The sequence below is a fragment of the Triticum dicoccoides genome, chromosome 7B (genome assembly GCF_002162155.2).
Source record: "Triticum dicoccoides isolate Atlit2015 ecotype Zavitan chromosome 7B, WEW_v2.0, whole genome shotgun sequence".
Taxonomy (NCBI): domain Eukaryota; kingdom Viridiplantae; phylum Streptophyta; class Magnoliopsida; order Poales; family Poaceae; genus Triticum; species Triticum dicoccoides.
This window is the reverse complement of record NC_041393.1, coordinates 738,008,127-738,033,294: the sequence shown is the minus strand read 5'-3', so window position 1 is coordinate 738,033,294 and position 25,168 is coordinate 738,008,127. Positions and strand designations below refer to the sequence as shown.

Here is a 25,168-nt window from a genome sequence, read left to right as displayed (position 1 = left end):
CAATCAAGTTTGACCAATCAGGTTTGACCAATCTGACTTCTTGCTAGCAATACATGCTTTTGTCAAATTAGTAGTAGTACTCCGTAGATATGTCCACTTCTGGGTCATTGAAGGTAGTACCAGAATCGCTTTTAACCCGCGGCGATTTGACAGATTAAACCGCTCGTGGCCCTGGGATTGGATCCTCTACACTGTACGTGGACGAGGAAAGATGCAGTAGCACTTCAGACGCGGCCGCCGCACAAATTGATACTGTGGTGGCAATTTTTGACGTCCTCAAACTCGGCAACTTGCAGCGGCGAACGGATGTGTAACCCTAATTTCTTTTGAACCTCCGACGGATATTAGATCTGATTACTCGTCTTCTCGACAATTTAACTCCTTCCGTAATCATTCTTCTTCATCCGGACAATCACAAACTTCTTGATCCCTTTGAGAGATCCCTTCAAGAAATCATCACCACCGCGCGCAGGCCCCACGGTGGGCGCCAACTGTCGTGGATTTGTCATGGCAGATGTCCTTAGTGTCAGGACTTAGTCGCGAGGCCAACGCATCTGTGTGGTAGCTTGAGAGGGGTTGAGCGGAATCGAGAGACGCAACACAAGACAGGGATTTAGACAGCTTCGGGCCCCAGGAAACATCATCCGGTAAAAACCCTACATGCTGTTTGAGGCTAGGTCTCATTATCATCACGAGGGAGTCGCCTTAAACCGACTCTCTTCTTTGTGTCTAGCCCTAAGATTGTTTCTTCTTGCTTGTAGCTTGTCCCTCTTTGGGGAGCCCTGCCCCTCTTTATATATGTTGAAGGGGCGGGTTACATGTGGAGTCCTATTAGGATTAGGACTAGTCTATCTCTAATGCAAACCGGATACAAGTCCTGGTCTTAACTCCTTGTAAGGTAAATATTCCTCATGCCTTTCCTCTTAAACCGGCCCACAATAGTTGAACCGGCCTTCACGAACCGCCAGACGGGCCACCGGGTCTTGTCGCTCCTTTGTCCCGTCCGCCGGGTCACCAGTGAGTTACAACATCCTGGCGGGTTGCTGGTAAATTGCCAGGTCTGGGCGGGTCACCAGATGAATATCGCCAAGTGCCAGCTGGACCTTAAATGAACCGCCAAGTCCGGCCGGGTTAACTTCCGGCCGGTTTACACCGCGGGGTATATCCCCGACAACTTGTGTTCTACTCGTGCATAGAATCTACGCAATAGACCTAGCTCATGATGCCACTGTTGGGGAACGTAGCAGAAATTCAAAATTTTATATGCATCACCAAGATCAATCTATGGAGTGACTAGCAACGAGAGAGAGGGGAGTGCATCTTCATACCCTTGAATATCTCAATGAGGAAGCGTTACAAGGACGCGGTCGGTGGAGTCGTTCACGAACCGATTCAGATCGCAGCCGAATCCGATCTAAGCATCGAACAACAGTGCCTCTGCGTTCAACCCACGTAAAGCCCGGGGACGTCTCCTCCTTCTTGATACAGCAAGTGGGGAGGAGAAGTTGAGGGAAAACTCTGACAGCACGGCGGCATGGTGGTGATGGAGCTCGTGGTTCTCCGGCAGGGCTTCATCAAGCACTACGGAGGAGGAGGTGTTGGAGGAGGGAGAGGGCTGCGCCAGGGGAAGTGTGCAGCTGCCCTCTATCTGCCTCACTATATATAGGGGGAAGGGAGGAGGGGGAGGTGCCCTAGGGTTCCCTAGGGGAGGGGCGGCGGCCACAGGGGAAACCCTAGATGGGTTTGGGCGCCCCCACCCCCTAGGAAACGTGCCCCCCAAGCCGGGAGGGGAGGCTGCCCTAGGGATGGCGCCCCTACCTCTCCAGGTTACGTGAGATGGGGTGGAAGGGGCGCTCAGCCCCTTAGTGGGCTGATGTGCCCCCTCCCCTTGGCCCATAAGGCCCCCCAACGTTTGCCGGGGCCTCCGAAACCCCTTTCGGACACGCTGGTCATCACCTGGTACCCCCGGAACAATTCCGGACTCCAATACCCTTCGTCCAATATACCGATCTTCACCTCCGGACCACTCTGGAGCTCCTCGTCATGTACGGGATCTCATCCGGGACTCCGAACAACCTGCGGTAACCACATACTATTTCCCATAACAACTCTTGCGTCACCGAACCTTAAGTGTGTAGACCCTACGGGTTCGGGAACGATGAAGACATGACCGACACGTTCTCCGGTCAATAACTAACAGCGGGATCTAGATACCCATGTTGGCTCCCACATGTTCCAGGATGATCTCATCGGATGAACCACGATGTCAAGGATTCAAGCAATCCCGTATGCAATTCCCTTTGTCTATCGGTATGTTACTTGCCCGAGATTCGATCGTCGGTATCCCAATACCTCATTCAATCTCGTTACCAGCAAGTCACTTTACTTGTTCCGTAATGCATGATCCCATGACTAACTACTTAGTCACATTGAGCTCATTATGATGATGCATTACCGAGTGGGCCCAGAGATACCTCTCCGTCATAAGGAATGACAAATCCCAGTCTCGATTCGTGCCAACCCAATAGACACTTTCGGAGATACCTATAGTGCACCTTTATAGTCACCCAGTTACGTTGTGATATTTGGTACACCCAAAGCACTCCTACGGTATCAGGGAGTTACACAATCTCATGGTCTAAGGAAATGATACTTGACATTAGAAAAGCTTTAGCAAACGAACTACACGATCTTGTGCTATGCTTAGGATTGGGTCTTGTCCATCACATCATTCTCTTAATGATGTGATCCCGTTATCAATGGCATCCAATGTCCATGGTCAGGAAACCATGACCATCTGTTGATCAACGAGCTAGTCAACTAGAGGATCACTAGGGACATGTTATGGTCTATGTATTCACACATGTATTGCGGTTTCCGGTCAATACAATTATAGCATGAATAACAGACAATTATCATGAACAAGGAAATACAATAATAACCATTTTATAATTTCCTCTAGGGCATATTTCCAACAGCGACTCCGTACTCACCTAAGTCAAAAACCACTGCGAGTCGAGAGCAATCCTCCCACTCGGGGGCTTAGCTGCGACCCCGTACTCGCCTAAGTTAAAAACTACTCCGAGTGGAGAGCAATCCTCCCACTCATAGGCTTAGCTGCGACCCCATACTCGCCTAAGTTAAAAACCACTCCGAGTGGAGAGAAATCCTCCCACTCGGGGGCTTAGCTACGACCACGTACTCACCTAAGTTAAAGACTACTCCGAGTGGAGAGCAATCCTCCGACTCAGGGACTTAGCTGCGACCCCATACTCGCCTAAGTTAGAAATTACTCCGAGTGGAGAGCAATCCTCCCACTCGGAGGCTTAGCTGCGACCCCATACTCACCTAAGTTAAAAACCACTCCGAGTGGAGAGCAATCCTCCCACTCGGGGGTTTAGGTGCAACCCCGTACTCGCCTAAGTTAAAAACTACTCCGAGTGGAGAGCAATCCTCCCACTCGGTGGCTTAGCTGCGACCCTGTACTCACCTAAGTTAAAAACCACTCTGAGTGGAGAGCAATCCTCCCACTCGGGGGCTTAGTTGCGACCCCGTACTCGCCTAAGTTAAAAACTACTCCGAGTGGAGAGCAATCCACCCACTCGGGGTCTTAGCTGCGACTGTCGGTGTCAAAACCGGCAGATTCAGGTAGGGGTCCCGAACTGTGCATCTAAGGCTAATGACGACGGGAGGCGGGGGACACGATGTTTACCCAGGTTCGGGCCCTCTCTATGGAGGTAATACCCTACTTCCTGCTTGATTGATCTTGATGATATGAGTATTACAGGAGATGATCTACCACGAGATTGTAGAGGCTAACCCTAGAAGCTAGCCTATGATTATGATTGTTTTCATCCTTCGGACTACACCCTCCGGTTTATATAGACACCGGAGGGAGCTAGGGTTACATCAGGCCGATTACAGAGAAGGGAATCTACATATCCGAATCGCCAAGCTTGCCTTCCACGCAAAGGAGAGTCCCACCCGGACACGGGACAAAGTCTTCTACTTGTATCTTCGTAGTCCAACAGTCCGGCTAAAGTATATATTCCGGCTGTCCGAGGACCCCTTAATCCAGGACTCCCTCAGTAGCCCCCGAACCAGGCTTCAATGAGGATGAGTCCGACACGCAGATTTTCTTCGCCATTGCAAGGCGGGTTCCTTCTTCGTATACTCCAAAGGACCTATTGTAAGAGCAGTGTTCGGCTCCCCATTTAATGTTTCGCTTCATCCGCTTCTGTACTCCAATAATTCCAGCTTCCACGTGTCGAGCGAATGTTAGAAGTCGGGGCATTTTTACACTTGCCACCCTAACCATGTAAGTAAATCGTCTATTTAAAGAGACGGGGATCTTCAGATCCAATCCACACCATCTTCCCTCAACAAGGAATCATCAGAGTGCACCCGCAAAAAACCATTCCATCATGGCCAGTGCTCGCAGCTCCTCCTCCTGCCCTCACAGCATCAAGCCAGGCAATTGGGAGAAGTGTACCGTATCCCACGGTCAATTGGTGAAGTTCCAGACCCAGGGGTTTCTCCCTCCTGCATACCTAGTCCCCGCCCGAGCCGGATTGGCTTATGACGGCGGGGAGCAAGCATAGAATGTTCCCTGCCCATCCATGGGGGAGCGAGTGTGCCTTGTCCCTTATTTGCTGAGGGGTGTCGGATTTCCAATGCATCCGTTCCTCCGCGGTCTCCTAGAGTGCTATGGCCTCGAGCTGCACAATTTCACCCCAGCCTCCATCCTGCATATCGCAGGTTACGTCGCTCTTTGTGAGCTATTTCTGGGCTGTGAATCTCATTTTGAGCTAAGGAAGAAGTTGTTCTGCCTCGTCCCTCATAATCACGAGGGATCGATATTCTAAGTGGGCAGAGCCGAGATATGGCGCATCACCGGGACAGGATACCTATCCGGCACACTGAAGAAGGTATCCGAAGAATGTCCTTCCGAGTGGTTTTATATAGAGGACGTCTCCCTTCCTGACCAAGTTCGAATGGATCTTCCTGAGTTCACAAACACTCCATTGAAGAAGCACCACAACTGGCGTCCCCGGAGCCCCAAGGAGGAAGATAGCAGAGAGGTCCTTCGATTGATGAGCAAGATACAGACGCTTGCTCAATTAGGATTAACAATAATCAAGGTTATGTCAATATGCATAATGCAGGGGGTGTAGCCACTACAGTACCGAGGGTGTCCAATGTGGCACTTCGACGGAGAAGACGACGCCACCCGTTGCGGTCGGAAAGGTCCGGACTCCACCACCGCTATGGTAAAAATATTGTCCGAGTTATACAAAGGAGAAGAAGAGGAGTTTATCCGCATTAAGCCACGGGACAGATTTTCCATGTACAACACTCCCAGCTGGGTGAGTTGCTATCCCTTATTCAATTCTATTCATTCCCCTAGTCCTTTAGTATAAATATTTACCCCGTCCATCTATAACAGGAATGGCGGAAATTTACCAGGGAGATCCAAAGACCTCGTCCACAGCCAGAGGACCACAACCGGGCCCTTGACCCCGGATTCGAAGAGGATCCGGATATATTCATGGAGCTTGTCGAAGGGGTGTTTTACCAGGCGAACTGTGACGGCACCGAGGTGGCCATCATCACCGACTATCCTGGCCTCCTCCCTGTATCATATGTAAGTAAACATGAGACTTATCTTCCGAAAAAGATTCATTCTTTCCGCCTTACCCACCGCACAATTCTTATGCTTTAAAGGCAAGACTGTCCACGCACCATGCCGAACCTGAGGAAACTCACCCACAAGGAGTGCCTAAGCCGGGTAGTCTTCCAAAAAGGAAGGCGAATAGAAATGCAGCTGAGCCGTCATCAAAGAGGTATGGTTTCAGACGTGCTCCGTGACTGTCATCTTAAAGTATGACACTATCCGTTGTGTCTTGGTGGAAAGAACATCCGCCGGACTGTGTCCGAGGATCCTACCCGTCATGCCTCCACTAGCCGGATTCCAGAATCGGTCTCAAGGGCGGACGTTAACACGGGGGCGACACCGGACAGTCCTCATATAGAGGATTCGGATACAATATCTGCTACAAATTCCGAAGTGGAGAGCGCCATGAATCATCGGTGCCGGTGGGCCACGCTCCGTGACCCTGGTTTTTCCGAAGAGGCTTTCAATGCCTTCAACTCGGGTGATGCGTACATCCGAGCTGCTCGAGATGGGCTTGCAAGAGCCACTGACCAGTATTTGAAAGATATACGGGTAAGTAAAATCAGATAATTATGTATATCAGTAGCCCCTGAGACTTGAAACAGTTGGTACAACTGATTTAAGGATCATTATATGAATATGTTCTCACAGAGAAGAATAACCTGCTGTCTCAAGAGCTGGAGAAGTGTCAAACCCAGCTAAGGGCCACAACTGCCAAACTAGAGGAGTCCAAAAAGGTCTCCACTGGTAATATTTCTCTCTATCGACAAAAAACGTAATCACGTATACCAGTGGTGTTGACACGTTGCCGATCTGATTACAGATTCCGCAGATAATCCCGGAGTCAACCCGGATATCCTACAAGAGGATGAACAGAGAGCTCAAAGGCATCAAGACGTTGGTGAGCGTATACTTACATGGGTCAGGCAGGAGAAAAACGATCTCCTAGATGCCAATACCCAGCTGGGCGTAGAATTGAAAGATGTTCGGGCCCAGCTGGCTGACTCTATGAAGGAAAATAAAAGGTTTCGACACGGAATTTTTAGTATGTGCTCAAACAAACATTTTATAGTTTGGTGAAGAAATGGGCTAATAGATTTATATATGTAGGTATGTTGACTGGCCGTCCCGGGGAGGAGATGCCCAGATCCGCAAGTGATATGCTACAAGAGCTTTCACAACTGCACGAGCAAGTTCGACAGGCAATGCAGAGTGTGGCCATCCGCCTCCCTACCAGAAAGTATGGAGGACCTTGTACAACTATTCAAGGGAGCGTGACGGCGGTTCCAACTATGGAAAATATCAACCTGTTGAGAAGGTGCGAGGGAGGCTTGGGCCATGGTGAAAACACGATACACCAAGCTCGATCCGAACCATATGGCCCGGATTGGACCTGTAGGGTCAGATGGAAAAGAAATTCCAGTTAGCCTGGTATAAAACCAGGTAGAGTTAGCGGCCATGTATTCCCAATAGGATTGTAAGCTAGACAACTTGTTGGATGGCATAGAAGAGGAAGTTTTTAAGTCAAAATGACTATGTACTTCAAAGGAAAAGTATTGTCCCTAGCCGGATTTTAAATCATTTGTCATGGCAGACCTTTTCGCTTCGGCCTCCGGATCCGACAGTCCAGAGTGTTTCCGAATACCCGCTCAGTAATGCAAAACCGGGGTACGCATGGAAACCAGGCGTAGGGGTCATAGTTGCTTGAACAGACAAGTACCCAACTAGCTATGTTATATTACATCGATAGTAAGCAACATCTTCCAGGGAGAATAATTCCGTTAAGGGTTCCTTTCGCTGGAGGTGCATGCCCTAAAGTGCTTGTTCGATCTGTGATTTAAAAATCGCAGTATATTTGACATCTGAGGGTTCATAGTGTTACAGGGAAGACGCGTCTTTAGTCGACGACCGAATATTCCCTTAAGAACGCTAGCTTTCGGCTTCACCCAGTCTGAGGTACACATCCGGAGTACCCGGCAGTAACAATCGCAGAGGTGCTTCCTTTATGCCCTAGCCAAACTAATGGGAACGTAGGGCACAAGCACAGGAGCCAGCAACCCAGCTTGGCCAAAACTTAAGTCATATCGATGCATATAATTGTAGAGAAAAGGCACATATGAAACAAAAGGACTCACATGCGACGAGTTTTATGCTCGAAACGCGTTTGCAATAAGCTTTTGTATAAGAAGCCCCCAGGTATAATGATCGCACATACTTGAAGATTAGTGCGTTGCGAGTGCGTGGTCCAGCCACACTTAAAGCTTCAAAGCTGCAAAAGAAAGAGCAAAAAGAAAGCTAAAATAAATACAGAAGAGTGAAGGAAAGGAGACGAACAAAGAGTTCGGCGCTAGGCGTAGAATCTTCTGAGTCTCACCGCGTTCCATGGGTTCGGCTCGAGTCGATTATCTGGTGCATCACGCAGACGGTATGCTCCTCCTGTGAGAACTTTGTCCATAATGAAGGGACCCTCCCACTTGGGCTTGAGCTTGTCCTTTTTCTTCTCCGGTAGGCGTTGAATGAGTTCGCCACTATTGTAAGTTTTGGCCCGTACTTCTCTGCTTTGATACCTGCGAGCCTGTTGTTGATAAAATGTGGAACAGGCTTTTGCGACGTCGTGCTCCTCCTCCAGGGCATCTAAATTGTCCTGCCGATCCAACTCGGCAGCTCTCTCTTCATACATGTGCACTCGAGGTGAGTCATGAATAATATCGCAGGGCAATACAGACTCTGCGCCATACACCATGATGAAGGGTGTATATCCGGTAGTGAGATTTGGCGTGTTCTGCAGCCCCTAGAGTACGGATTCAAGATCCTCGACCCGGTGCGTGTCTGATTCTTTTAAGGATCGCACCAGTTTGGTTTAATGCCGCTCATAATAAGACCGTTGGCTCGTTCGACATTACCTTTTGTTTGAGGATGATAGACAGAGGTTTAATCGAGCTTAATGCCCATGTTGCCCCGCCAAGTTTTCACCTTATCGACTGTAAAATTGGAGCCATTATCGGTGATGATGCTGTGGGGGACACCATAACGGTGTGCGACACCCGATATGAAGTCTATCACTGGTCCGGACTCAAACGTTTTAACCGTTTTGGCTTCTATCCATTTGGTTAATTTATCCACCATGACCAACTAGTATTTTTTCTTATGGCTTCCCCCTTTAAGGGGTTCGACCATAACGAGCCCCCAGACCACAAAAGGCCAAGTTATGGGGATTGTTTGGAGGGCGGTGGGTGGCATATGGCTCTATGCGTCCTGTGCGTCTGCCCGGGCCGTCGGCCAATAGAAACATGTACGGAAGGCCTTGCTTACAAGGGCCTGAGCTGCGGCGTGGTGACCGTCGAGTCCGGTGTGAATTTCAGCCAAGAGCTGCCGCCCTTCCTCCTTGGAGATGCATCTTTGAAGTACTCCGGTAGCGCTTTTCTTATAAAGAGCTCCCTCGTGAACTTTGTAGGCTTTAGAGCGCCGAACTATGCAGCGTGCCTCATTTTGGTCCTTGGGGAGTTCTTGCCTTTGTAGGCTAAGAAGGGTTGGTCCATTGGGCGATGACAGCCATGATGAGATGGGCCAAAGGTGTTATTTCGGTGGCAGAGCCCCCGATTATGTCAGTGTCTTCGGAATCTGGGGTTGTGGTCGGAGCCGGACTGGTATCGTCGGTCTCCCCTTGCCACACCACGGATACTTTGAAAAGCCTTTCCAGAAAGATGTTAGGTGGGATTGGGTCGCGCTTAGCCCCGATGCGGGAAAGAACATCCGCCGCTTGATTGTTTTCTCGAACCACATGATGGAATTCGAGCCCCTTGAATCGAGCTGACATTTTAAGGACGACATTTCAATAGGCCGCCTTTTTCAGATCTTTGGCATCGAAGTCTTATTTATTTGACATATTGCGAGGTTTGAATCCCCACAAACTTCCAGGTGCTTAATGCCCATGGAGACAGCCATCCGAAGACCATGCAACAGAGCCTTGTATTCGGCTGCATTGTTGGAGTCTGTATATCATATTCGGAGTACGTATTGGACAGTATCTCCAGTGGGGGATGTTAGGACAACGCCTGCTCCCAGACCTGCCAGCATTTTAGAGTCGTCAAAGTGCATGATCCAATTGGAGTATGCGAGATACTCTTGAGGGAGTTCGGCCTCTGTCCATTTGGCGACGAAGTCGGCCAGTAATTGCGATTTAATGGCCCACCATGGTTTGTATATGATGTTGAATGGGAGGAGCTCGATGGCCCACTTAGCAATCCGGCCAGTTGCATCACGGTTGTTTATTATGTCATTGAGTGGTACTTCAGAGGCCACCATGATTGAACACTCTTGAAAGTAGTGTCGTAGTTTCTGGGATTCCATGAAGACCGCGTATGCTATTTTTTGATAGTGGGGGTACCGAGATATGCATGGTGTGAGGACAGTGGATACGTAGAATACCGGCGTTTGAAGCAGGAACTTGTGTCCGTCCTCCTCTCGTTCGACGACGAGCACTGCGCTCACAACTTGGTGTGTTGCGGCTATGTATAACAACATGGGTTTGCTAACGTTTTGTGCGGCCAGGATTGGGTTGCTTGCTAGAAGAGCCTTTATTTCTTCCAGTCCAGCCGTCGCTCCGTTCGTCCACTCGAATTGTTCGGTTCGTCGAAGAAGGCGATAGAGTGGCAGTGCCTTTTCTACCAATCTAGAGATAAAGCGGCTTAAGGCCATGCATCCAGTTAGTTTATGGATTTGTTTGATATCTGTTGGGGTAGCCAACTGTGACAAAGCTTGGATTTTGGCCGGGTTTGCTTCAATTCCTCTATTGGAAACGATGAAGCCCAGCAGCTTTTCGGCGGGAACACCGAAAACACATTTTTCTGGATTGAGCTTGATGTCATATGTTCAGAGGTTGTCGAATGTGAGCCTCAAATCGTCTATTAAAGACTCGATGTGTCTGGTCTTGATGACCACGTCGTCCACATATGCTTCAACTATTTTGCTGATTTGTTTCGCCAGGCATGTTTGAATCATGCGTTGGTAGGTAGCCCTGGCGTTTTTAAGCCCGAAAGGCATAGTGTTGAAGCAAAAGGGGCCGCATGGGGTGATAAATGTCGTTGCGGCTTGATCCGACTCCATCTTGATTTGATGGTATCTAGAGTATGCATCGAGGAAACACAGTGCGTCATGTCCTGCGGTGGCATCAATGATCCGATCAATGCGGGGGAGAGGGAAGGGATCCTTAGGGCATGCCTTGTTGAGGTCTTTGAAATCGACACTCAAGCGCCAGGATTTGTCCTTCTTTGGTACCATCACCAGGTTTGCTAGCCAATCCGGGTGTTTTATTTCTTTGATGAATCCGGCTTCGAGTAGCTTGTCTAGCTCCTCTCCCATAGCTTGTCGTTTGGGTTAGAAAAAGCGTCGTAGTGTCTGCTTGACCGGTTTATATCCCTTCAATATGTTGAGTCTATGCTCGGCCAGCTTGCGTGGGATTCCTAGCATATCTGAAGGGTGTCAGGCGAAGATGTCCCAATTATCGTGTAGAAACGCCCGCAGTGCGGCGTTGATTATAGGGTCCAGCTATGCCCCAATGGATGATGTCTTTGCGGAGTCTGTTGGATGGACTTGGAATTTGACTATTTTGTCCGTTGGTTTAAAGGAGGTGGACTTGGATCGTTTATCGAGTAACACATCATCCCTGTCCACTGTGGAGCATAATGCAGTTAATTCTTCAGCCGCGAGGGCTTCAGATAGTGCCTCGAGGGCCAGGGCGGCGGTTTTATTTTTGGCACAGAGTGCTATGTCCGGATCACTAGCAAGAGTGATGATTCCATTGGGCCCGGGCATCTTGAGCTTCATGTACCCGTAATGGGGTATAGCTTGGAAGCTTGCGAGTGCGTCCCGCCCTAACAGGGCATGGTATCAACTATTGAAAGGGGCCATTTGCAATGTTATCTCTTCGGACCTGTAATTCTTCATCGTGCCGAATACCACATCGAGTGTGATTTTTCCAGCACATCGTGTCTCCCGACTGGGAATAATTCCCCAGAAGGTCGTGTTGCTTGGCTCAATGCGGCTCCTGTCTATTTCCATTTTATTGAGAGTCTCCTTGTAAATGAGTTTTAGTCCGTTGCCGCCGTCCATGAGCACTTTTGTAAGCCGGAAGCCGTCCATGATAGGACTAAGGACCAAGCGGCTGGTGCTCGGACTGTTCTAAATTACGGTTCGTCACTAGCATTGAAAGTCATAGGCGTGTCATTTCAAGGGTTTACTGCTGCAACTTGACAAACTTCGGCAAGACTGCGGAGTGCTCTCTTGCGCCTGTTATTCGAGGGGAAAGTCTCGAAGACTGTATTGTTGTGTTCGGCGCGATGATACACACCATGTTGTTCATGAGGAGATCCTCGCCGCTCTTGGCCACCTACCGAAGTATCCAACATGCTCTAAGGCTATGTGTTGGTACCGTATCCGGTGTGGTGTGTATTCTGCATGGCATATCCAGCCATCCCTCCAACACGGTTCCACACCCTGAAGTGGGCTTCGGTTTCTTCGTGATTGGATCGGGTGTCCTGCGGGGGTACACCCTTTTTGTTTGGACGAGGGGTTTAGTGAGAGCCAATGGGTCCCAAAAGGCTGTCGGGTTTTCTAGGTGCTTTCCATCGTGCAGTACTTATGTACTATGGCCGCCAGGTCAGCAAAGTGTGATACGTGACGGTGATTTTTGGCGTTAAGGATCCCCTTGTCCGTGCAATTTTTGCAAAATAATGAGATTGTGTGTTCATCATGACAGTCCTTAACCTTGTTCATTGCAAGGAGGAATTTGGCCCAAAAGTGATTTACTGTCTCTTAGGACTGTTGTCTTATGTAGGGAAGATCGCTTGTATCTGGGTAGGTGGGCGGATTTAAGTCCAAATACTGACCCGATCTGGGACCCGGAGCTTGAGGAGTTACCGAGCATAATAGTTCAGGCTACAGGATGTCAAACGACTTTTCTGGCCCACAATCCGATTCTAAGTCCGGAGTTCGGGGCATGTCTTCCCGCAAGCGGGTATCCGGCTTAGTGAGCTCGGTGATCTGGACATAGTCCGTCCTCAATATAGTGGAGGAGTTGTTATGTTGCTCCTCCACCACAGCTATCTGATGGGTGATCGGTGGAGAGTTAATCTCCCTCTGATCGGGTTTAAGCCCAATCCGATCGTAGTCCGTAGCGACTCCCAAGGCGGCGATGCGATCCAGGAGCTCATTCAAAGATGATAACTCCGTTGGATCCATCTGCTCGGTGTATTCCAAGATGACGTGGAGATGGTTTTTAATGACCTGAGAAGTCATCATCGGCCCGATGGCCGAACAGGCGGTCATAACGAAGCCGCCCAGCCGGAGGGTTTGGCCTGAGGCCAGGGCTCCCCCGGAGGTGATGTTGTCCTTGATAACAAGGCGAGCCATCAACCCTATCTTCGACGTCATAGTGGAACTCTCAATGAAAGCACCAATGTCGGTGTCAAAACCGGCGGATCTAGGGTAGGGGGTCCTGAACTGTGCGTCTAAGGCTAATGGTAATAGGAGGCTGGGGACACGATGTTTACCCAGGTTCGGGCCCTCTCTATGGAGGTAATACCCTACTTCCTGCTTGATTGATCTTGATGATATGAGTATTACAAGAGTTGATCTACCACGAGATCGTAGAGGCTAACCCTAGAAGCTAGCCTATGATTATGATTGTTTTCGTCCTTTGGACTACACCCTCAGGTTTATATAGACACCGGAGGGGGCTAGGGTTACATCAGGTCGGTTATAGAGAAGGGAATCTACATATCTGAATTGCCAAGATTTCCTTCCACGCAAAGGAGAGTCCCACCCCGACACGGGACGAAGTCTTCTACTTGTATCTTTATAGTCCAACAGTCCGGCTAAAGTATATAGTTCGGCTGTCGGAGGACCCCTTAATCCAGGACTCCCTCAGCGACCCCGTGCTCGCCTAAGTTAAAAAGACTACAACGATTGGAGTGCAATCCTCCCACTCAGGGACTTAGGTGTGACCATGTACTCACCTAAGTAGCAAAGATCCTCTGAGCTGCTTCACAAGTACAACGTTCGCTCCATCCTGATCCGCAAGGATGACTAGGTGCCAATCAAGCACGTCGTCTGAGCTGCATCACAAGTACAACATCTGCTCCATCCTGATCCGCAAGGACGACGAGGTGCCAATCAAGCACGTCGTCTGAGCTGCATCACAAGTACAACATTGGTTCCGAGTGAGAAGTTAAGTTCCACCCGGAGTTGAAAAAGATACAAAAGTGGTAAAGGCAAAGCCACCATATTCAAGAAAAACCAAGTTCAGATAAACCCCGCAATGTTCAGAACCACGGGCAGAAGTACTCAGGCATCAAGCCAGAAAGAGTTTTAATGGTTACAAAATCACTCGGCATTCAGAGGCAAATAAGGTGAGGCATAAAGTTTGTTCACTCTTCGGGAGGAGGGCTTGCTAGCTCGACGAAGCTCTCAAGGTCAATGTCGTCTTCAATGCAAGTGGCAGCATTGATGAAGGTTTCCATGAAGGATTTGAATTGGAGCTTCTTGGTGTTAGAAACCTTGATAGCTTCCAGATTGTCTTCCCTAACTTCCTTGCAATGGACTCGGACCAAGGATAGGGCCACACCAGCGCCACAGCGAGCAAACGACTTCTTTCACTCTTGCACTCGACATGGGATTTCTTTGATTCGAGTCATCAGAGACTCAAGATCGTTCTGGAACTCCGCTTGGGGCTAGAGCTTGGTGTCAATCCACGACATCGCCACTTTCAGACGAGCAACGTAATCCATAGCGCTATCAAGACGAGACTCCAATCGCAACATGTTCATCGCGACATCATCCTTGACGGTAGGGTTTATGGGGTCAAGATTTGTCTCGATCCGCCCGGTCTCTGCTTTGAAGTCTTGAAAGAATTCTGCACAGTCGAAAAAGTGGTGAGTCGACAGTTATATAATGAGTCGACGGTGGAAAATTAGTCGGATGAGAGGAACTACCTTCAAGCTTCAGGACCAGCTTCTCATCAAGTCTTCCCAGATAAGCTTCCAGTTCACCCTTCTTGTGAGTGAGATATCCAACCTTGTCAGGGTCTCCTTGTCCTTCTTCAGCTTCGCAACCTCCTTGTTGGCTTCAGTAACATCAATCTTCAGCTTAGCATTCTCCTCTTCTAACTTGCTGACTGAAGCCAGCTTCTTGTCAGCAAGCATTGTTTTCTCTCGCGCTTCTTTCTGTTCTGCAGCAAGGTGATTGTCCTTCTGCTCCAGAGCCTACTTCATTTTGACTAAAGAAATAACATTCTTCAGACGACCTTGGAGTTGACGCGTTTCACTATGCACATCTGTTCGAGTGGAGTCACTCGGTTCAAAAGACTAAAAGGGAAAACTATAAGGTGGACAGTTGGCGAGTTATTACCTCCCATAGCAGCAACATCACCCTTGGCCTTCTGAAGATTCTTCTTGGCCAGCTCCAGGTCAAGGTTGAGGCTGATCTGTTTCTTCTCCAACTCAACAAAACGTTCCCCAAGCTCACAAGATTTCTATGGACAGCAAATAAGACACACCAGTCGACTCAGCAAAAAGTGTTCTAAGACTACTGCAGAATCAAAACATTCAATAGTAGTCTCGGGGACTACACCTAGTGGGTGCACTTGGCGTTCCCCCAGTGGCCTGGTTTACCACTCAGCATGGTCTGCCCAGCGTGAGTATGCAAAAAAAGAGAAATTTTTAGACCCGAGCCGACTGCCCACAGTCGGCCGTGGTCTCGGGGACTACACCCAGTGGGTGCACTCTGCGTGCCCCCAGTGGTCTGGAACCCAGGATCATACTATTCCGTCGAGTGAAAGAACAATGAAGTGATATTCGACAAAGACCCCCGCCGAATCAAACATCCTACGGCGGTCTCGGGGACTATACCTAGTGGGTGCACTTTGCGTGCCACCACTGGTTCAATCATACACTCGACTCAACTTGGTCGTCTCACGTGGAAGAACTATTCAGGAATAAGTCAAAACTCCCAGTGGGTGATTGGATAAAAAGTGCAGACTCGTGATAGATGCACATAAATGGTTCCAAAACACTCATCCAGGGACATCTTACACACAATGAATCAGCATCTTACAACTACTATATCGCAGCAGGGCAAAAATCAAAGTGGAAGATCAGTCGGAAATCAACTGACCTTGACATTAACATGCAGAGCAGAGCTGACGTTATAGTCAGCCTGGCTGGCCTCGTGCACCACCTTCATTTGCTCCATCATAAGGTTTTCTTGGAGTATGGCTTCCTTGGCTGCACCCGCCGGGTCATCTGAAGTATGATGAGCAGCAAAGAGTGACGACGGCAGTACAGTCGGAGAAATCACAGGATCTGAATCATGGAGCTGTGCAGGTGAAGCGGAGACTTGAGCAATCGAAATGAAGGACGGTTAGTCGACACATGATTGGCAAAAGAAACAGAGGCCCGAGTGGGATCTCCGCACCACTGGACCACTGTTTCCGATGCTGACGTCGACTGAGGCTCTTGGTCGGAGGCGTTCTCCTCCTTGAAGCCCTGCCCCTTCTTCCTGTATTCTTCTGAGGCGCTTCTTCATCGTCGTCTGGAAGTTCAATGATGTCTCATGGGGCTGCACAAAAAGCAACCACAGGAGCTCAATCGACCGACAATTCAATCGACAAAATAAGCACAAGATTGCAGGATCGTACCAGCTTTGGAAGTAGCCACATCTTCAATTTCCACATCATCCTGCACCTTGTCGATGTCCATGGAGGTTCCAGAAGTTGCAGCATTGAAAGATTCTAAACCCAGTCGGTCTGAGCAGAAGTATGAGTCGACAATAAAGTACAGAAAGATAAGAACACTCACGCAGTAGTGACGGGAACGTCCTTCTTGATCTTGGGCAAGGTCTTGTGAGGCTTTGAAGGGACAACCTTGGGCTGCTTGCAACCTTTTCTGACGGCTCCGGAGTCGAAGTCCGAGTGCACTTATGCACTTGCGTGCTCGGATCCATAGCCTTGTTGCGCCCGCCCGCTGGATCATGAGACTCTTGGATCGGCGCTCTGTGCGAGGTGGTGAGTCGACCTCTTCTTCGTCGTCCGACTCATCACTCTCTTCCTCGTCATCATCATCGGGAGATTGCCAGTCGGCGCTCTAGTCCGCGCTCTCCACTCCTTCCTGGGCTTGCTCTCCGTTCGTCATCGAATACATGTCAGTATAAATCTGCAAGGCAAGAAGTTAAAGAAACGTCAGGCAGATTCAAAGATGGTCGCAAGTCAGAATGAAACACACCCGGTAACGAGGATCAGACCTTGTCCGGCTGATTTTCAGCGTCGAATGGGTTCACTCTCCTGCCCCCCCCTGGGTTGTCTTTGTTTCCAGTAATGCCCTTCAGCCACCGGGCCACCGTCTCATCGGTGACCTCCTCTGGGTGGACCAGAGCGGTGTCATTGGGTGTCGACTGAGAAACACTTCCAGTAAATCCATGCCAGTCACGCCCTGACGGACCAATTGGACTACCCGCTCGACTAGCATGTTCGTCTCTACTTTCTATGCTGCAGACAGGATCAGCGAGGAAGGTTGCTGGACTCGACCTAGGGTAAAGGGAGGAAGACCGGTCGACTGACCGGGGGTCGGAATGTCTTGGCAATAGAACCAGGTCGACTGCCACACCCTAACCGACTCGGGAAGTGTCATAGGGGGAAAAGTGCTCCTCTTCCTCATCTGAATCCGTAAACCCCCGCACATCTGAATCACGTGCGTCCTCTCGTCAGTCGGATTTGCCTTCTTCACAAATTGAGAATGACAAGTGAAGATATGTTTGAAGAGACCCCAGTGCGGTCTACAGCCCAAGAAGTTTTCGCATAGAGAAACGAATGCAGCAAGGTATGTGATGGTGTTGGGAGAAAAATGGTGAAGCTGGGCAACGAAAAAGTTTAGAAAACCCCGGAAGAAAGGATGCGAAGGCAGGGAGAAACCACGGTCGACATGGGTTGCGAGGAGGACGCACTCACTCGCCCGCGACTGAGGCTCAATCTCGTCCCCTGGCAGCCTCCAAGTCCCAGCGGTGATCAATCCAGTGGTGGCCAGATCCTCCAGATCTTCTTGCTGGAGCGTAGATCGAATCCAGTCCCCCTGGATCTAGCCATCGGCAACCCGGACCTCGACGACGATCCCGAACTCGTCTTCTTACCCTTCACCGTCGACGTCACTTTCTTCACGCGCTCCAGTGCTGCCGTCTTGTCCTTCACCATCGCGGAGGACTGCGCACGGGCGGGGCGGCGGCGTTGAGAATGGAGGAAGACACAGTGGAGAAGCGGAGGAAGAAGAAGGGGATTGGGGACGCACTGTGCAAATGCGTCAGCCTCGACGCCTTTTATGGGCCTGCTTCCGTGTGGCTGACGCGTGAGCCCAAGCGATCCTGTCAAATCCCGCAAGATTCGCGCACCGGATACGTGGCGAAAAAGGCAGCGCAGGAATCGAGGTGCCCCTGTCTATCTGTTCCGTCTACTGCGGCGTGCTCCGCCTCGCGCGCTTCCCCAAAATTTTGAATGTCGTGAGATCTAGGAATGGCAGTAACCAATCACGCCAAAGATTTCGCACCGTATCAACACCCGAAGATTGCCAACATAAGTTCCCTCGACGACCTCTGAATCGATCAAGGCGACTGAAATGAAGTCAAAGTTTCAGCATGAACCTAGAGCTCAGTAAGAATGCTTATGAAGCATAGGAGTCAAGACAGGGTCAACTTCAACTCTCTTTTCACTCAGACCTCAATCCATTCGGGGGCGGGCTAATGACGATGCCATGAACCTAGGGTAGGTCTATAGGCCTGACCTATACGTCCTACCCAAGGTCACTACCCTAGAATCAAGGATTCAAAGTATAGCAAGAGATGCCGACTGAAGTAGCCATCAAGCACAATCAACTCGACCAGTCACCTCACTCGGATACCCCCAATTTTACTCGACCTCGATGAAGTCATTCGACCATACAGGAAACCACTCGGAGTACAGAAGACCTAGAGTCACTCAGGATGGCAACGGTAAGGCGTTCACTTCGTAGTCTTAAAGATCATTAATAGCACTTTATAGCTGAGGTTACCAGTAACGCCCTGTCTTAATGTACATTGAACCCTGTAACGGGGGGTGGCTGGTGTCCTGGCAAACTCTATATAAGCCATCCCCCTCCTCTAGGGCAAGGGTTCGCACCCCCTATAACACACACTCCATATTCCAGTCGACCGCCTCAGGGCACCGAGACGTAGGGCTTTTACCTCCTCCGAGAGGGGCCTGAACTCGTAAACTCGTGTGTACAACCATGCCGTAGCTAGGGCCTTGCCTCCTCATACGTACCCACTACTCTTACTGTTAGACTTAGTACCACGACATGCGTCGCTACTATTGTGACTGCGGGGGGATGTTGAGCATAATGTTTATTTAGGAAACGTAGGATAGCGTGGGATTCTTTCCAGCCTTGACTTGTACTCGAAGATGATCATGTACTCCTATATATATGTCCATGAGGCTCAAGCAATACAATCAACGGTTACACCAATCCATCATATTCCGACAATCCTCTCTCCCTTCTAACATTATTTGGGTTGACAAAAAAGAAATCCCATTTCATCAGACTGTAATGACCTTGGTATTTGATTCTTTGCAAGAAAAACCTAGATCTATGTAAGTCTAAATGTTCAAGTGACGATATTTAAAGGACACTGAAAATAGGGACATTATCCAACACGGTGCTGATTAAGTACACTAGTTAGCCTCTGTAACATAGATTTTTAGACCTACGACCTTTAAGACATCTCTCAAAACGGTTTAAGAACTTCTATGCGCTTCTAGTGTCTGTTACACAGTCTATGAAAAAGAATTGCAATTTCCACCTAAATATTGGGGTTTGTTCCAGCTTATCATCCTATTTGGCCTTCCAGAGGCAATAATTCTGTGAGTAGTAAAAGTTAATTTTATGATATAAAACCTGCACGATGACAGTTAAAATGAGCTTTAAATTAGCTGATTACTTCAAATCCCCATAAAGAGTATAATGTAATCAACATATCTGCATATAGATTACTCATGGTCCACAAGATGCACAACACGACTCGAAATTGACCATCCTCCTTAGCTCTGTTGCGAGGATAGCTAGCATATCCACAATAATTTTAAATAAGATGTGCGAAAAAGGGTTCCCTTTATCGTAACCCATTGATTTCTTTACCTTGAAAAAAGAAGAAGAGAGAAGTTCATATTACAACCTCGAACTACTACCAAAGTCTAAAACACAACCCTGAACTACGAAACGATCTAATTAACAACCACGAATTTTCAAAACCGGACAAAGACAACCCTGAGGTAGTTTTGACTGGTTTTTGACTGTTGATCATCCAATCAACGTCCAATCAGCCCCCAAGCAGTTTGCGTCAAATTTTGGTCAAAAGAAAATTGTCCAAATAAAAGTTAAAAAATTCTAAACAATCCACACAACCATTATAGTTATTCTGGGAAAGTTCCAATAAATATTGCCACATGGAAAAAATTTAAAGCGAAACGTAGGGAAAAAATTAAAGCAAAAAAGCGTTTCAAGAATTTGAATTTTCGCTTTACTATTATTTTTCTACTTGGCAAAAATTGTTCGAACTTTCCCAGATTCAGTATAATGGTTGTGTGGATTTTTGATAAATTTTCAATTTTTTCTGCAACCTTTCTTGCCAAAATTTGACCAAAGTGACTAGGCGTTGACTGGAGGCCAACAGTCAAAAACTGGTCAAAATCGGTGAAAACCATGTAGGGTTGTCTTTTGTCCGGTTTTTATAGTTCAGGGTTGTAAATTAGACGGTTTCGTAGTCCAGGGTTGTGTTTAAGAATTTAGTGGTAGTTCAAGGTTGTAATATGGACTTCCTTTCTTGATAAAATTGTTCACTCAAGCTTGCAAGATAGGGAACCACCCTTTCCTTATAGTTTGCAGGAAGAAAGACTGGCGGATGATATCATAAATTTAAAGAAATTCATAAGTAATAGTCGCAAATATGTTATGTTATAATTGTGATCTTGTTCGTTTTGCAAAAATCTCATGTGGAATAATCTCATAAAAGTATGAACCTGAGGCTTAGGGCTCTTGGTGAAGGCATCGTCCAGTTCTTCGGACGACAAGGGGTGGAGGGGAGAAGATGCGCTTGACTTAGGGAGGGTGGTGGTATTGCTCGACTTGGCTAGGGGGAGCGGGGACTTTTGGGCTATATATGTGCATCATGCTATGCAGAAGCCAGCCATTCTTTCGATGCGGTTGTATCACCTTGATATTCGATTCAATGAAATGTACTTTATCGGAAGAAATGACGCGGGGGCTGGGGGTACATGGGAGTGGCTAACTTAGTAAACCGACACTCGACTTGAGGAGGAGGCATTGGTGGTGCTAGGGATAATATGCACAACTTGCAGTTGGAGGAAACTAGGGTCTGATGTGCATGTTCAAAAGACTTCAAAGCACAAACATATTTAGTGCTATCATGGAGCATGACGGATGATGGCGTCCGTGCATGTGTATCAGTAAAGTAGTATTCCATAAGAAGTGGCCGCCAACACCACTGGGGGTACATGTGTCATGCAAGTCCGTTAGTCAAGGCGTCCGTGGCCTTGGTATGCTGCTTGACAACACCACTAATGTTTTTCTTTTTTAGCAAAAGAAGGGCTCCGCTTCTGATTTCATTAACGAAACCACAATGTGTAAATGATTACAGCAAGCGGCACTACCTAGAACGAGAAACTAACCACCCACAAAGAACTCCCTCAATTTCTTTTTACTCCACGTGTAAAATTTTGTTGAAGTCGAACAACACAAAGTTTGACCAAATTTATATCTAAAATATGAATATCTACAATACTAAAACTATATTGTATGAAAATACATTTCATGGTGCATCCGATAATAAGGACTTCATATTGCAAATGCTGATAGTTTTTAATATTAAGTTAGTCAAACTTTATAAAGCTTAACTTCATAATTAGTTAAGCTAATTATTACATACCAGCAAATGTAAACACCTCCCACCCAAAAGGAGGCTATATAGAGAGCTGTTTTCAAAGTACAGACAATAGCTAAGAGCCGGGGAAACCAGGCTGAGCTAGACTACCGAAGCAAACATTTTGGCAAACTCCAGGAGATTCACCACCTTGTCAGCGGCCAAGTGGCAGCACACCTGGTCTCCATCAATGTGCGATGTGCTGTAATTTTTTACTTACCACTTGTTCGACTAGTCTTACCCAGCATCAGAAGTTTTTCCTCTATTTTTTTCCTTCAAAATAGACAAATCCACAATCCAGTTACACATCAATCTCACCAGAATCATGGGATCATGAATTTCTTTTTTATCAAGATAATATTGTTTTTGCATTTCCAGATAGAACAAAACATCGCAGGAATTCCAACCAGGATTAGCCGCCTGTCAGATTTCTAGAAAATTTTGGCCCAATTACCAAAGCAATCATTCAAATTCAAGGAGATCATCTCAACTCAAAAGAACGTTTCAATAAACTCCATATGAGTCTGGCTGCAGAACAATCAAAAAATAAATAATTTATACGTTCATGTTGTCCACAAAAAGCACACTCTTTCTCACCTTTCCAACCCTTTTGCAGCAAATTGTGTTTAGTTAAAATACTTTTTCGAGCCAACAGCCATAAAAACATTTTGATCTTAGCTGGAACTTTTACCTTCCACAAGAATTTCCGTGGATATCCTATATCAGTTTTGATTAGAAACATGTAAAGAGATTTGACAGAAAATATTCTATCATTGGTTAACGTTTAATATTAGTGTGCCAACGACAAGCGGTCCAATATGATTGTGTGGTAGTATGAGAAGGCACTAACACAAGTCCGTGAGCCGTAAACCTCTCACAGTAAAATAGTATTACTACTCTGGAAGCTCCAGGTAGCCTCTGACTCGGCTTAGCATGCAAAAAAAATTTCTCGTTTGTTTTTCACAATTAATGGAGACTGGCCGGTGACCGGTGATGCCCAGCATATCCACGTAAGGCCTGCAGCCTTATCTTGCAGCTGCTGCCTTGCCATGATATGCAAGGTCCAAACGACTCCCTGCCCGGCATGTCCGTGGCCAATCATGCTATAGACAGCCACAGGCAGGTCCATAAAGGAGAAGAAGCACGTTGCTAAAACTGGCACCCATCTGTTGACAGCTTCCCACTTATCTGTTGGAAATATTAACCGTTTTCACATTATATTACAATTTTTGGTGCCGATGTTTTCAAAACTGTAGGCGTTAACCCTCTTTGAAAATTACTCCCTTTGTAAACAAATATAAGAGCGTTTAGAACACTGTTTTAATGATCTAAACGCTTATATATTTCTTTACAGAGGGAGTACTAATTAGTTTTTCTAAACTTATTATCCACATGTACTTTCTTAGGAAAGGAAAGTACACATAATCACATACACCTGCTTATGCGCCGTAGGTCATTGCAAGAGAAAAAGAGAGAGGCTGAGTCCCACAGAAAATATGGCCCTCTACATGGGGCCCGCTCCAGCGCAGAATGCCCATGCACGTCCACAGTAACCCTGCACACAAGATTAAACCTTTCCTAATAGTCCGTGTGTCAGATGATCTTTTTTTGTTCGGGACATAAGGAATCTTGGTTGGGCCACGCATGCAGGCAGTCTGACCCAATACCTCGCGCATGTGTGTACGCCCCGGTGATGGAGGCCGGCGGGGCCGTACGTCGCCCTCCCGGCCATACCTACCGCGGAGAACAGTGCTAAGGGCAATTAGCACCACATGCAGCCCGGCCGTCCAAGCTACCTCCACGATTCGCTTGGCCATTCTTGCTCCCCAGATTTGAACCTATAGCTAGCTCAGCTCAGTCACCCACACAGCTCTCTGCGAATACGACACACAACCAACAGCACAAGCCAGCGCAATGGAGCACGCGCAGGACGAGCTTAGCCTCGAGCTCACCCTGGCCGCCGCCGTCGTGGCGCCGGCGCCCGGCTTCTTCCTATGCGTCTACTGCCACCGCAAGTTCCGCACCTCGCAGGCGCTCGGCGGCCACCAGAACGCGCACAAACAAGAGCGTGCCGACAAGCGCCGCCGGGAGATTGCCGCTGCTACCGCACACGCTTGGAAGCCGGGGAGGGCTGCTGGCGCTGCTTGGGTGTCCAAGGAGCCCGCAGCACCAGGCGCCACAGCACACAAGCGCAGCAGGATCTCGTCGGAGCGCGACCACGAGCTCGACTTGTCCCTCAGGCTATAATCGGTCTGCCAATCGATAGATCTCTAGCAGCATCCTTGCTCCGCACCCCTCTATTTCCGGTGCTAGGTACGTGAGAGTTTAACTACTACTTCCTCCAATTCAAAATAAGTGTAAGAATTTTGAATTAAGGTTGGTTCAACCTTAGTTTAAAATTGCGACAATTATTATGGATCAGAGAGGGAGTACTTGTCTCAAGCTCCTGTTGTGCATATAGTGGATTCATCGGCACTCTTATTTAGTTGGAATCATTTCCAAGGTACTGGATTCCTAGAGACCTTCCTCGTATTAGACAAAAAAAAATTCCCATTTCACCAGACTGTAATGACCTTGGTATTTGATTCTTTGCAAGAAAACTCTAGATCTATGTAAGTCTAAATGTTCATGTTACGATATTTAAATTACACTGTGAAAATAGGGACGTTAACCAACAGGGTGTTGATATAAGTACACCAGTTAGCCCCCGTAACATACATTTTTAGACCTATGACCTTTAAGACATCTCTCAAAACGGTTTAAGAACTTCTGTGCATTTCTAGTGTCTGTTACATAGTCTATGAAAATGAATTGCAATTTGCACCCAAACATTTGGGTTTGCTCCACCTCCTCGTCCTATTTGGCCTTACAGAGGCAATAATTCTGTCAGTAGTAGAAATTACTTTTAAGATATAAAAGCTGCACAAAGACAGTTAAAATGAGCTTTAAATTAGCTGATTACTTCAAATACACATAAAGAGTATAATGTAATCAGCATATCAGCGTATAGATTACTCATCGTCCACAAGATGCACAACACGCCTGAAAATTGACCATCCTCCTTAGCTCTGTTGCGAGGATAGCTAGTATATCCACAATAATTTTAAATAAGATGGGTGACAAAACGGTTCCCTTTACCTAACTCATTGATTTCTTTACCTGAAAAAAAAAAAGAAACAAACATCATTGTTGATAATACTCGACACCTCCTTTCCGGAAAATTGTTCAGTCAAGCTTGCAAGATAGGGAACCACCCTTTCCACATAGCTTGTTGGAGGACAGACTGGCGGACATTATCATAAAGTTAAAGAAATTCATAAGAAATAGTTGCAATATGTTATCTTGTAACTGTGGTCTTGTTCGTTTTGCAAAAATCTTATGTGGATTAATCTCATAAAAGTACGAACCTATTCGGCTTAGGGATCTTGGCAAAGACATCATCCAGTTCTTCCGACGACAAGTGGTGGAGGGGAGAAGATGCTC

General features: G+C 47.7%; 1 protein-coding gene across 2 annotated transcripts in view; it reads left to right on the top strand.

Moving 5' to 3' along the window:
• Positions 1 to 23,476: 23,476 nt before the first annotated feature.
• The window catches only part of LOC119342023 (zinc finger protein 4-like), a 3,404-nt gene continuing 1,712 nt past the window's right edge, over positions 23,477 to 25,168 (top strand). The window contains exon 1 of one of the 2 annotated variants that reach the window (XR_005165360.1): positions 23,477 to 23,998. Coding sequence is in view for 1 of the 2 variants with exons in the window: in XM_037613862.1 (XP_037469759.1) it covers positions 23,600 to 23,932 (333 nt within the window). In the remaining variant the exon portion in view is untranslated. Of the gene's footprint in view, positions 24,124 to 25,168 lie in introns of those variants that run through there. The other variant, XM_037613862.1, reaches the window with a different exon arrangement.